This window comes from Erpetoichthys calabaricus, chromosome 16 (genome assembly GCF_900747795.2).
Source record: "Erpetoichthys calabaricus chromosome 16, fErpCal1.3, whole genome shotgun sequence".
NCBI classification, from domain to species: Eukaryota; Metazoa; Chordata; class Cladistia; order Polypteriformes; family Polypteridae; genus Erpetoichthys; species Erpetoichthys calabaricus.
This window is the reverse complement of record NC_041409.2, coordinates 60,615,067-60,629,689: the sequence shown is the minus strand read 5'-3', so window position 1 is coordinate 60,629,689 and position 14,623 is coordinate 60,615,067. Positions and strand designations below refer to the sequence as shown.

Genomic DNA, 14,623 nt, shown 5'->3' with positions numbered 1-14,623 from the left:
TATAGAAAATTCTAAAGGGTTCGCAAACTTTCAAGCACAACTGTATAGTGTTTTCTTTTCAATTAATTTGTATAACAAAGTCATTGCCTTACTGGATTACAACCTTTGTCTAAGAGTGCATCACTTTGTCTCATCATCATTTGTGTTCAGCCATACTGAGTTTCTAAAAGACAGTTTTTGCCCATTTATTTTCATCTAGACCCCTTTCTTAGAAATGTTCTTGTCTGAAAGGGACATACAGTGTTGCCAAACCCTTATGAAGCAATGTTGTTTTCTTTCAACCCTCCAAAAACTTGGCACAACTACAAAATGCCTGTTTAATTTAGTTTCTTGGGTATAAAACCACATGTAAAACCAAGTATAACACCAAGTTCGTTGAACTGCATGAAAAGGGAATCTCGTCTGCATCACTCGCCGCTGCCTGTTATTTTATGATGCTGTTTTATACATAACAAATGGAGGCCGCTGGACAAGGACAGTAAAGGCCTGCTCCCTGTTGGTCAAATGTGCAGATAGGAATTTCCTTGCCTGTTGCATACGTGACAATAATTCTGATGTGAACTGATGAAACTCATTCTGTTATCAAAGCAAAAGCTTACATTTTGGAAAAGCTAACACTGCTGTACAGCTGCATATCATTACTAAGTGAAACAGACACAATAAAACAGAATGAAACACAATATTTTAGTGCATGCCGAGTTGCTTTCAGAGTACAGTAGAAACAGAATGACTCATTAATGTTATTGTTTCTTAATGCTAGACATTGGATTCAAGTCTATTTTATAATGAGGCTCTTATAATTTTAGGCTTTGATGTCAATACGGCATTATTTACTCTTCTTCTTCTTCTTTCGGTTGCTCCCGTTAGGAGTTGCCACAGCAGATCATCTTCTTCCATATCTTTCTGTCCTCTGCATCTTGTTCTGCTACACCCATCACCTGCATGTCCTCTCTCATCACATCCATAAACCCCCTCTTAGGCCTTCCTTTTTTTCTCTTGCCTGGCAGCTCTATCCTTAGCATGCTTCTCCCAATATACTCAGAATCTCTCCTCTCCACATGTCCAAACCAACACAATCTCGCCTCTCTGACTTTGTCTCCAACTTGAGCTGACCCTCTAATGTACTCATTTCTAATCCTGTCCATCCTCGTCACCCCCAATGCAAATCTTAGCATCTTTAACTCTGCCACCTCCAGCTCTGTCTCCTCCTTTCTGGTCAGTGCCACCGTCTCCAAACCATATAACATAGCTGGTCTCACTACCGTCCTGTAGACCTTCCCTTTCACTCTTGCTGATATCCGTCTGTCGCAAATCACTCCTGACACTCTTTTCCACCCATTCCACCCTGCCTGCACTCTCTTTTTCACCTCTCTTCCACAATCCCCATTACTCTGTACTGTTGATCCCAAGTATTTAAACTCATCCACCTTCACCAACTCTACTCTTTGCATCCTCACCATTCCACTGACCTCCCTCTCATTTACACACATGTATTCTGTCTTGTTCCTACTGACCTTCATTCCTCTCCTCTCTAGAGCATATCTCCACCTCTCAAGGGCCTCCTCAACCTGCTCCCTACTCTCACTACAGATCACAATGTCATCAGCAAACATCATAGTCCACAGGGACTCCTGTCTAATCTCGTCTGTCAACCTGTCCATCACCATTGCAATCAAGAAAGGGCTCAGAGCCGATCCCTGATGTAATCCCACCTACACCTTGAATGCCTCCGTCACTCCTACCGCAGACCTCACCACAGTCACACTTCCCTCGTACATATCCTGTACAACTCTTACATACTTCTCTGCCACTCCCAACTTCCTCATAGAATTCCACAACTCCTCTCGATGTCATATGCTTTCTCCAGGTCCACAAAGACGCAATGCAACTCCTTCTGGCCTTCTCTAAACTTCTCCATCAACATCCTCAGAGCAAACATCACCTCTGTGGTGCACTTTCTTGGCATGAAACCATATTGCTGCTCACTAATCATCACCTCACTTCTTAACCTAGCTTCCACTACTCTTTTCCATAACTTCATGTTGTGGCTCATCAATTTTATTCACCTGTAGTTACTGCAGTCCTGCACATCCCCCTTACTCTTAAATATCGGCACCAGTACTCTTCTTCTCCACTCCTCAGGCATCCTCTCACTTTCCAAGATTCCATTAAACAATCTGGTTAAAAACTCCACTGCCATCTCTCCTAAACACCTCCATGCTTGCACAGATATGTCATCTGGACCAACGGCTTTTCCATTCCTCATCCTCTTCATAGTTGTCCTTATTTCCTCCTTGCTAATCCGTTGCACTTCCTGATTCACTATCTCCACATTATCCAACCTCTTCTCTCTCTCGTTCTTTTCATTCATAAGCCTCTCAAAGTACTATTTCCACCTGCTCAACACACTGTCCTTGCTTGTGAGTACGTTTCCATCTTTATCTTTTATCACCCTAACCTGCTGCACATCTTTCCCAGCTCGGTCCCTCTGTCTAGCCAATCGGTACAGGTCCTTTTCTCCCTCCTTAGTGTCCAACCTCATACAACTCATCATACGCTTTTTCTTTAGCCTTCGCCACCTCTCTCTTCACCTTGTGCCTTATGACCTCATACTCTTGTCTATTTTTTGCAACTCTCTGACTATCCCACTTCTTTGACATCCTCTTCCTCTGTATACTCTCCTGTACTTCCCCATTCCACCACTAGGTTTCCTTTTCCTCCTTCCTCAGTCCAGATGTCACGCCAAGCACCCTTCTTGCTGTCACCCTTACTACTTCTGCTGTAGTTTCCCAACTGTCTGGTAATTCTTCACTACCACCCAGTACCTGTCTCACCTTCTCCCTAAACTCAACCTTGTAGTCTTCCTTTTTCAACTGTCACCATTTAAACCTTGGCTCTGCCCTCACTCTCTTCCTCTTCTTGATCTCCAACATCATCCTACAGGCCACCATCCTATGCTGCTTAACTACACTTTCCCCTACCACTACTTTGCAGTCTTCAATCTCCTTCAGATTGACTCTTCTGCATAGGATGTAATCTACCTGTGTGCATCTTCCTCTAATCTTGTACATCACCCTATGTTCCTCCCTCTTCTTAAAATACATATTCACCACAGCCATGTCCATCCTTTTGGCAAAATCCACTATCCTCTGACCTTCTTCATTCCTCTCCGTGACACCATACCTACCCATCATCTCCTCGTCTCCTCTGCTCCCTTCACCAACATGTCCATTGAAATCCTCTCCAATAACCACTTTCTGTCTCTTGGGTACACTGTTCATCACTTCATCCAACTCACTCCAAAAATCTTCTTTCTCGTCCATTGCACACCCAACTTATGGGGCATGTACACTAACAACATTCATTATCACACCTCCAATTTCCAGCTTCATAATCATTACTCAGTCTTACATTCTTTTCACCTCCAAAACACTCTTGACATAGTGTTCCTTCAGAATAACTCCTACCCCATTTCTTCTCCTATCCACACCATGATCGAACAATTTGAATCCACCTCCGATCCACCTGGCCTTACTCCCCTTCCATTTAGTCTCTTGCACGCACAATATATCAACCTTCCTTCTCTCCAACATATCAGCTAACTCTTTCCCCTTACCAGTCATACTGCCAACATTCTAAATTCCTACCCTCAGTTCCACTCTCTTTACCTTCCTCCTCTCCTCCTGCCTCCGGACACGTCTCCCCCCTCTTCTTCTCCTTCTTTGGCAAACAGTAGCCCAATTTCAGCCAGCACCCTGTTGACTAACAGTACTGGTGGCGGTCATTGTTAACATACCGATCCGATATGGAAATTTGTATTGTTGTCCGCATGTTGATTTGGCAAAATTTACACCGAATGCTCTTCCTGACATAACCCTCCCCATTTATCCGGGCTTGGGACCGGCACGAAGAAACACACTGGTTTGTGCATCCCCTGTGGCTGGGTTAATACTGCATCATTTATAACAATTTTAAATCAACGTTGAATTACTTAACTTTGAATCATCTTTAGAACACTGTTGAATACTGACACTAGTCTCCTGTAATAATATAGAGAGCTGCAGCGATGTCTGTGAACCTCCTTCACAGTCCATTGGTTAAGCCCTGCAGTTTATTATTAATGTGGGATTAAACGTCTATCTGTGAAACCTCACTAAACCAGGAAACACAATGAAGGAGCATCCATTTGTTCCAAACTGCCAAGGAGTTACGACAATTCAGTCACACACAAGAAGAACAAATTCTTGACTCTTGATAGCAGATAAATTGATGGAAGGGGTAGTGCAGATGACAGATGAGACAACTGGCAATGACAAAAGGGCCAACATTTAAAACAGCATAAATATTTGCTTTCTTACCTTAACCTATTATACATACTGTATATACGGACCTGCATAACCCTGTCGCACTTCAGCAAGTACACATTAATACTCATTACCACTCCAGCACTGAGGAGTGCATGCTAGAAGTCACAATTTCAAAATTCTATACTGTATGACAGTTCACTTGATTACAAACAGACTTCTCATACTTGCGTCTTTTTGGATGGATCAGCAGCAGTAAACCTGAAGCTCCACAAAGCTGTAATCCATCATTTAATTATCTAGCAATTGCTTACAGAAGAGCTAACAGAATCAGAGAACAGACTAACCCCACGTAACCCTGATTCAGAACACCACACATTCCTTTCTTGAACTTATACCTGACGCTTTCTTAAAGCAAAAACCTCCTGCTTTATTTCTGATAAAAGGTTATTATTTTTTTTCTCTCTGTCTCTCCAAAGGGTTGCAATCTCAAAGCAAGCACAAATGCAGGACACAAGTTCAACAACATGCATTTTTATTTTTTCCATGGGAAACGCATTCCAAATTGTTTCCCACCAGTGCAGCACAGTACAAAGCACAATAGCACAATCCTTTTCTTTCTCTTCTCCCTGTCTTTCTCTATGTCTCTTCTTCTTCTGCCTGCACTCCTCCTCCAGCAAGCACCATTCTCTTCCTCTTGACTTTGGTTCCTGGAACAGTGGCAGCAGGTTCCTTTCTCCTGCACCCAGGGGTATGTCCAGTGGCATGGTGGTTAGCATGGTCCTGAAGGACTGCCAGGTGAGGCGGAAGGCCAACAAAGTAGGTCTCTGCAGTTCTTACAGCACCCCCTAGCGGCACCCACAGATCTCAACAGGGCTGTGCTGAACTCTAACTCCCATGGAGCCCTGTGGGAATCCAAGGTACCACTGCAACGCAGGGTGGCTTCCATGTAGCACTCCAGGGGAGATACTGCCCTGTATGCGTTCTCTCTCTCCTGGTCCTTCCAATTAGACAGGCATCCTGGCCGGGTAGGAGTCCATAGTGTCTGCCATAGTGAGTATGCATTGTAAGGCAGGATAAGGTCTGCTTAGTAATGGGTTCAAGTGCTACTCACAGAAATTGAAACCGGTGCTTTACAAGACGCTGAGCATTTAATGTCGTCCTCATCATTTCATTTTGAAAGCTTGAAACTCTACACAGACAGAATCAGACAGTGCCAACCAATATAATGTACTGCAGTTAAACTAAAACACTAAAAAAACCATGCACTACATTACGACAACCTTGGTGGCATGTAGGCTGGCATTGGGTGGGCCGATATTCCATCCACATGCAGTAAAGCATCTTTTTACTGAATACATTTTTATTAGTTTCTTGTGGCTGATAAAACTATCTGGGTGATATAAAAAATGTAAAGGAAATCTAAAGTGAATTAAGCTAAAACAAAAGTACATCAAAAGCTGTTCATCACCAGGGAGCACCGCCTGTTAGAGCAGCACTGGCACAAGGCAGGCTAGGTGCCCATTCACACACAGACGGAGGTTTAGCCTTCCAGTAGAAGCACCTAGAAGTTGTTCTAAATTTTTCAAAATCAGTTAAATGTAGCTCCATTCTGAATTACATTCTTGTGTAGTTTATTGGAACTACTGTACATACAGTACAAACCTTGGCAATTCCGCCATTCTGCTCTTCACTCTTCATTGAATGAGGTGAACAGGACTGACAAGCTTTATTAGGATGAACGGCTTGTTTGTGTCAAAATTGTTTCAACATCTTAATGGTTATTTTGGTTTGAAAATTTTAAATATGCTTTGCTCTTTGGGTTTTATCCATTTATTTAGCATAATTTTTTTGCTTTAAAAATTATTATGAAAATGCAAATTGAAGTTTACATAAAGCCCGTTAGGCTGGGTGGGTTTTGTTTCCTAATGTACGAACTGTTAGAGTTTCATTAACAAATCATTTTTATTCAGAATGTATACTTTTTATTAACAGCCACACAATTTTCTCATTTGAATAGTAGATTAGTAATAATAACAATTTTTAACAATTTTATAATCAAAATTTGCTGTTAATAAAAGGAGTATTTTCTACAAATCATGGCTGGGTAGGCAGGTGTGATCATTTTCGTTTGTTAAAACTTAATGGTGAGCTTTGGAAAATCAGAGGTTGTCTTATCCTTTTATAATAAATCCTGGAAAACTTCTATATTATTGAAGTAAAAACACATGTTTATATCCTCCTGGACCAGCACGATGTCCCAATTGCAAATACAAACACACCCATAATCCACTGCAGCACTCACTCTGGCACACACTCACCCGGCTATTTAGGAGTTACCATTTAACAAGTCTTCGAGGATGCAGGAAGAAAACTGGGGCACCCCCAAACAGACACAGGGAGAAAAGGCAAATGCCACAGCGGCCACGACTGGTGCAGGGGTCAAAAACCAGGATGGAGTCTCCTTGAAGCAGTAGTGCAGTGGTCCACCCTCAATTTCCAATTTATTTAACAGAAATTACAAATAAAAGTAATGGACTGTGAGTGTTTGCATGTAGTAGGTGCAACTCCAGAATAAATAATCATGATTGATTTATAATTTAGTAAAAATATCCAAGAAGGCTGTGCTCTGTGAGTGCACTTTGAGCCCACTGGAGACGACTAAAGTCACATTTTCAACGTTCAGTTGTTAGGCCTTCATGATATTTTTGTCAGGATGTCAATCACCCAGTAAACATGCACACAGTGCCCCCCAGTGGGCAGACCAAGGACAGTGTGGGTTTAGGAAAACTCAATACTGCACTGGCCCAGCTTGGGGGCTACCACAAAGGGCTCCTTAGCAAAGTTCGCAAAATGCATTAACTGCCTTCAGTCCAAGTTCAGTAAGCTCCTTACTGGCCCACAGATGGCTCGGTAACGCTGGAGCGATGTTATCACTACCCCTAGAGCTTCCTGCTCTTCAGTGTTTTCATAGTGCAAGTCAGCGGTTCTCAAACTGTGGGGCGCAAATGTTGCCAAATTTTAAACTTGTAGCGGTATCAGCAGCAAAAAATATAGGAATAAATTTTATTAGGGTTTCAAAAAAACGTTAGGGGGGCGCGATTAAAACTGTTATGAAAACTCGGGTTGCAAATACTTAAAGGTTGAGAAACGCTGTGAATTAGTACTGTCCCTGGGTTAACAATTTGGATAATAGAAGTTGTAAGTACCAATGAGGACACACAAGCACTCCAGCTGGACAACGAAACAACCTCTTGCCCATCCAGAGGCAAATATTGGATGAACCACTGGAAGCTGGAGGCCAGGAGAAGTAAGATGTGTGGCTGTGATTCGAGTTTGGACACCAGCATGGAATCCAGAAGTGCAGCCCTGTCGGGGTCCCCGGGTGCTGTTAAACGGTGCTGTTGGGGTACCTGGGTGGCACTGGAAGCATTCCCCTCTCCAGCTTAAATGGGGTCTCATCTGAATGAGTCAGGTAACACTCAACAAGAGGAGCGGAAAGAGAGAAAGAAGGAAAGACGCTTGTTTATATTGTGGTTTGGTTGCGTTTCCACATGCGGAAAAAAAATCCTTTATTTGAACCCTCAACTGTGCTGGGTACTATTGTGCCTGAGGTTTTGGACTCAGTTGCGCCCCCTTGTGGTCACAAAGTCTAAATAAGAATTTGAACAGCATTGAACAACTTCAAAAAGTATCATTTGTATATTGGCTAAAAATGCCCATTTTTTAAACGTATTAGGGTAATGTTCTCGTGTTTAGGCTAGTAAAACCACAAAAATTAAAAAGCTGGACTAGTACCAAAAGATACAAAAAAACTTTGGATTTTTTAAAAATGTGTTGTTTAAAGCTACATTGGGATTGTATTTTTAATTCATTTTCATTTTAATTAATAAATTGTAAATCATCATAATTACAGATACTTTAATTGATAAAAAAAATAGCTGAACATAAAAAAATTTTCAAGAACCAGGAAGGAGAGTCATGGTAGCAGTATGACCACCTCACCCTTGCAGCAAGGAAGCCAGGGTTCAAGTCCCTGGTCCTCTCTATATGGAGCTTGTGTGCTTTCCCTGAGTCCATGCTGGTTTTCTCCCACAGTCCAAAATCATGCAGGTTAGGTGGACTGGTGGTGCTAAATTGGCTCTGTGTATGTGTGTGTGTGTTGTCTCTGTGATGGGGTAGTGCCATTTTCAGGGGTTGTTCCTACCTAAGAACATTGCATGCTAAGCATTTATAGAAAATGGATGGATGTATCAGTAAGGTATTTTTCTGGTTTATGACTGAATTTGGGCTCCCTGTCTCTTTGTCCAAACTGGAGCCAAAGTTGCTCTGATGTGCAAATCCCAGCTGGGCCATTGTTGACTGCCCATATAGCGCCAATACATTTGCCCACACTGAGCCTACACTAGGCCACCGTCACTTTGTTTTCTGGACATATTCCAGCCAAAATGAGAGATTATCAACTGGAAATTCTTAATGTGACTTGATTCTCTGAATTTGTTTTAGTATGTATACTCAAAAATACAAATGCATATGGCTGACTGAAATATATACATTTTCACAAGCAATAGTATACAGTGGTGTGAAAAACTATTTGCCCCCTTCCTGATTTCTTATTCTTTTGCATGTTTGTCACACAAAATGTTTCTGATCATCAAACACATTTAACCATTAGTCAAATATAACACAAGTAAACACAAAATGCAGTTTGTAAATGGTGGTTTTTTATTATTTAGGGAGCAAAAAAAATCCAAACCTACATGGCCCTGTGTGAAAAAGTAATTGCCCCCTGAACCTAATAACTGGTTGGGCCACCCTTAGCAGCAATAACTGCAATCAAGCGTTTGCGATAACTTGCAATGAGTCTTTGACAGCGCTCTGGAGGAATTTTGGCCCACTCATCTTTGCAAAATTGTTGTAATTCAGCTTTATTTGAGGGTTTTCTAGCATGAACCGCCTTTTTAAGGTCATGCCATAGCATCTCAATTGGATTCAGGTCAGGACTTTGACTAGGCCACTCCAAAGTCTTCATTTTGTTTTTCTTCAGTCATTCAGAGGTGGATTTGCTGGTGTGTTTTGGGTCATTGTCCTGTTGCAGCACCCAAGATCGCTTCAGCTTGAGTTGACGAACAGATGGCCGGACATTCTCCTTCAGGATTTTTTGGTAGACAGTAGAATTCATGGTTCCATCTATCACAGCAAGCCTTCCAGGTCCTGAAGCAGCAAAACAACCCCAGACCATCACACTACCACCACCATATTTTACTGTTGGTATGATGTTCTTTTTCTGAAATGCTGTGTTCCTTTTACGCCAGATGTAACGGGACATTTGCCTTCCAAAAAGTTCAACTTTTGTCTCATCAGTCCACAAGGTATTTTCCCAAAAGTCTTGGCAATCATTGAGATGTTTCTTAGCAAAACTGAGACGAGCCCTAATGTTCTTTTTGCTTAACAGTGGTTTGCGTCTTGGAAATCTGCCATGCAGGCCGTTTTTGCCCAGTCTCTTTCTTATGGTGGAGTCGTGAACACTGACCTTAATTGAGGCAAGTGAGGCCTGCAGTTCTTTAGACGTTGTCCTGGGGTCTTTTGTGACCTCTCGGATGAGTCGTCTCTGCGCTCTTGGGGTAATTTTGGTCGGCCGGCCACTCCTGGGAAGGTTCACCACTGTTCCATGTTTTTGCCATTTGTGGATAATGGCTCTCACTGTGGTTCGCTGGAGTCCCAAAGCTTTAGAAATGGCTTTATAACCTTTACCAGACTGATAGATCTCAATTACTTCTGTTCTCATTTGTTCCTGAATTTCTTTGGATCTTGGCATGATGTCTAGCTTTTGAGGTGCTTTTGGTCTACTTCTCTGTGTCAGGCAGCTCCTATTTAAGTGATTTCTTGATTGAAACAGGTGTGGCAGTAATCAGGCCTGGGGGTGGCTACGGAAATTGAACTCAGGTGTGATACACCACAGTTAGGTTATTTTTTAACAAGGGGGCAATTACTTTTTCACACAGGGCCATGTAGGTTTGGATTTTTTTTCTCCCTAAATAATAAAAACCATCATTTAAAAACTGCATTTTGTGTTTACTTGTGTTATATTTGACTAATGGTTAAATGTGTTTGATGATCAGAAACATTTTGTGTGACAAACATGCAAAAGAATAAGAAATCAGGAAGGGGGCAAATAGTTTTTCACACCACTGTAGCTAATAAGGAATAAAGTTAAAGCAAATGTCAGTTTGTTGTTTTTGAAATACTCATCTAGCCTCAAAAGTCATCAATTTTTTATGAAATGAAGATAATCTTTTATCATAGGAGAAACAGCCTACTTTAGGATAAGAATATATTGTAATGACACGGCCAAGTTACATCAGCCAGGGATGGCATTACCTCACCAGTGGCAGGGGCGCCTATATAAATGGCAAGCATGCACAGTCACATGGTTTGCCAACTAGTGTGGGAAAAGGTGAGCAGTTCTTTTAAAGATAGTGAGCCTCCTCAGAGATCCATGTATACAGCATTGTGGTGCTCAGTGCCGACACTACATTGGTGTTAGTAGTAGGATGAAAAGACCTACAGTCCGACTTAGTAGAGCACCAAGTGCCTTGGAGATCTAAAATGGACATGCTTGGCTCTTCGGAGAGGTTGGAGGGAGAGTCTTAAAGCTGAGATCCAGATTTGAACAAAGTTTATGGCATCAGTTCAGTTTAGGAAAACAACCAAGAGACCGGTACATCTGCATCTCCTCACAAGGAGGTTCGCCTGCTTGCTTACAACTGGCCAGCATTGAACACCTCAGCTGAACTGCACGACAGTGCAACACTCAACATCCCAGCTGTGCCATTTGACAACAGAGCACTCACGAACCCTGCTGATGTGTGCTCATCACCAGCGGCAGGACTGAAGCGAGAGAGAAGACCACGCTGCCGTTTCAACGGGTTTGTGCACCACTGCAAGAACTTGGAAGTGGTCACTGGGGACAGCGACGTCAGTGGGAGGGCTACGTAACAATGCTGATAAGTTACATTAGCCAGGGATTGAGCCACCCAAGCATGAGCTGCCATTACATCAGCAAGGGCAGGAACGTCTGTATAAATGGCGAGCCTGCAAAGTCGCATGCTTTTCCAACTAGTGCAGCAAAATGCAAGCAGTCCTTTTAAGGATAGTGAGCCACCTCAAAGAGCCATGTAAAGAGCAGAGAATCCATGCATTGTGGTGCACTGTGCCAATGCTACAATATGTTATTCTTATTTCTTTACTTTCAAATTACAATATATTTTAAAAATCTACATCCATCCATCCATTTTCCAACCCGCCGAATCCGAACACAGGGTCACGGGGATCTGCTGGAGCCAATCCCAGCCAACACAGGGCACAAGGCAGGAACCAATCCCAGGCAGGGTGCCAACCCACCGCAGGACACACACAAACACACCCACACACCAAGCACACACTAGGGCCAACTTAGAATTACCAATCCACCTAATCTGCATGTCTTTGGACTGTGGGAGGAAACCGGAGCACCCAGAGGAAACTCACACAGACACGGGGGGAACATGCAAACTCCACGCAGGGAGGACCCGGGAAGCGAACCCAGGTCTCCTAACTGCGAGGCAGCAGCGCTACCACTGCGCCACCGTGCCGCCTAAAAATCTACAATAAAGACTTAATACTAATCAAAACTGATGTAGTAAAAAAATTCCCGGAGTTTCAAGCAAATATAAATCAATTGGCGCTGCAACAGATGACAAAGAGAACATTTACTAGAATTTCTGAACTCGCTTGAAGTTTCTGTGTCACTGGCACTTATTTCTAAATTAAAAATGGGAACAGTTATTCTGTTTCTGAACTTTTAATTTGCTATTACTTTGGAATGGAACAAGCCGAATGATTCAAAAATCTGTTATTTTGGTGACTGTTTTATTGACCGGTTTTTACTGCTGCATTAAATTCAGCTTTACAATGCGCAAACAGAAAGCTCAGGGCCAAACTTTGAAGACATAATGAGAAGACTTAGGAAATCCATGCGACTTTCACCATCAGATCCATGTGGACCGCCCTGGTGTAGGAAATAAAAAGAAAATGTTTTATGTGCAAGTCAGCCAACTATGAAGGTAGCTTACGACTTTTTTTTTTTAGTTTTGCGCTTTATTCCGATAATTAAGCATGCTGTTAAAAATTAAATGAGTAATACCTTTTTTAATTGATACCTTTCTAACTGATAGAAATGTTATATTTTGTCATGTTCATTACAATAAAAAGTAAGAAATCTGACAGGCGTTTGTATATTTTACTACATGAAAAAAATGGTATTTTTATATTTATGGTTTCAGCTTCTTTGAGAGTGGTAATAGCAAATTAAATTCTTGTTTATATTCCAGCCCAAATAAAAGATAATCAACTAAAAATTCTTAACGTTATCTGACTCTCTGATTTTAATTTTGAATGTAATAAATGTCAGTTTTGGGAACTAACATAGAACATATTGTGTGAATATTCTGTGTCATTGTGCGATACAGTAAGGGGTTGCCATGATAACATAAATATTTTGCTTAATGTGCCATATCAGAACTTTGTTTGCATTATGTTACAGGAAGATAAAAATGCTGCTAGAGTTTTATGTTTATTCCTTTGCTCTTTGCAAACAAAACTGTACATGTTTCTCCAGAATCTACAGAGCGACTTTACTACTACATATGTTTCTCCCACCTCAAAGCACCCTATTTCTGACCCCCCATCTCGCTCTCACTCTTATGATCCTTGTTTCCTACTCTTCTGAGATTAGTCTCTGCCCCCAGCTGTCTTTCACGGTCACTTCTGCCCAACACCTGACATCACGCCCAAGGTCAGTGGCAACCACAAAGTTGCTACATGGAGACCACACTCCGGTTAAGGGCTCCTATCACCCTCAACTATCAGTTGTCCTTAAAGTGTTGGGTCTTCAAAGCAGGTTTCCAGCTGTCCATTCCCATAAAGGGTCAGCAATAGTTGGGAGATTACTCTCCTGCTGTCAGTCCTGCTTGACTCATCCTACAATGGACTACCTGGCCCCAGTACTGGTTTGGTTATTTTGAACCCTAGGCAGCGCTTATTAGAGTGCCAACTGACTGTGTGCTGGGTCCCCCCACTTATGATCTGCGGCCAAATTAATGGTGACGCTAGCCCTGCCTGGCCCCACTTTCCCCAGGTAGTGACCATGTGCTGCCACTCTCTAGTCAGTACATCTTACAATCTCTTGCCTGCTAGACAAAGGGCCAGCCTCTGAAGAACACTGAATGCTTTTGCCCACAATCTGTTACTCCCTTGCTCTTACTGGTGCCCCTTTGTAGCTGGGCACCCCTTCATAGTATGCTTAAATGAAGCTGATTACCTTAGTTCCAAACCAGTTTATCCACTTCGGTCACTCCATTGTGTTTAGTTAAACAATCTTATGGACCACCAGGGAGAGTGAAAGAAATCTTCTTTTACCTCTCAGTTATCACTTCCTTCACCCTGCTGAGGGGTCAGAATGGGGACATAAAACTGTCTTCTTTCTGTGACAACTTGCAGCCACAGTGGTCACTTGTTATTGGCAGCAAAATGACAAGTCAGTGTCCTCTCCTTCCCCACAGTTCAATGTGGAGCTGGATGAGAAGGGAAGCAAACATTTGACTGGCATGCAGGCAGACAGGCTGGCTGGCAGGAGAGAGTTGTTCTGAGAGACTGAGATTTTTTTTTACAAAGGCTACCCACCTTCTGAAGTATTCATAGTTTTCTTTTTTCCTCTGTAACAGGTTTCCTCCCAAAAAGAAAAACTAGATAACAAGAAGGCGGAAATTGAAAATCTGCAAAAGAAAATTAAGCAGCTGGAAGGCCTAAAGGAGAGCCAGTCGCTGATGATAAAAGACAAGAAGGAAAAGTCAGAAGTCATTCAGAAACTGGAGAAGAAAATTGAAAAGCTGCAGGACCAGCTGAGTGAAGCCAAATATTCCAACCAAGCTCTGAAGTCAAAGTTGTCAGAAGTGAAAAATCTTGAGGTGAGAATCAAAGGGGTGCACACTTTGTGGACAGTGAGCAGCTATACTGGAGGCAGAAGATGCTACTGCATGTACATTTTATTTATTATATCTGTAAGATGTTTGCATGGTCTCCTTGTGTCTCTGTGGAATCTTTTCCTGGGACTTTGCCTTTTCTGCAGTGTCCGATAGATATGTGTGTTAGGTCAGTGTGAGTGAGTCTGCCCGAGTATGTGAGGGTAACCTGAGGTTTACTTTAGCTTGAATCAATCAGTCGGGGTAGGCCCTTTTAAATAAATAAGATTAAAACAGGCAGGTGTCCCCAGTGTGGAA

General features: G+C 42.3%; 1 protein-coding gene across 1 annotated transcript in view; it reads left to right on the top strand.

The window, feature by feature from the left end:
* Positions 1-14,623, top strand: part of LOC114666917 (coiled-coil domain-containing protein 170-like) — a 130,400-nt gene that overhangs the window by 113,128 nt on the left and 2,649 nt on the right. Inside the window, exon 11 of the mRNA XM_028821958.2 lies at positions 14,069-14,311. Within this exon, the coding sequence (XP_028677791.2) occupies positions 14,069-14,311 (243 nt within the window). The remainder of the gene's footprint in view (positions 1-14,068; positions 14,312-14,623) is intronic.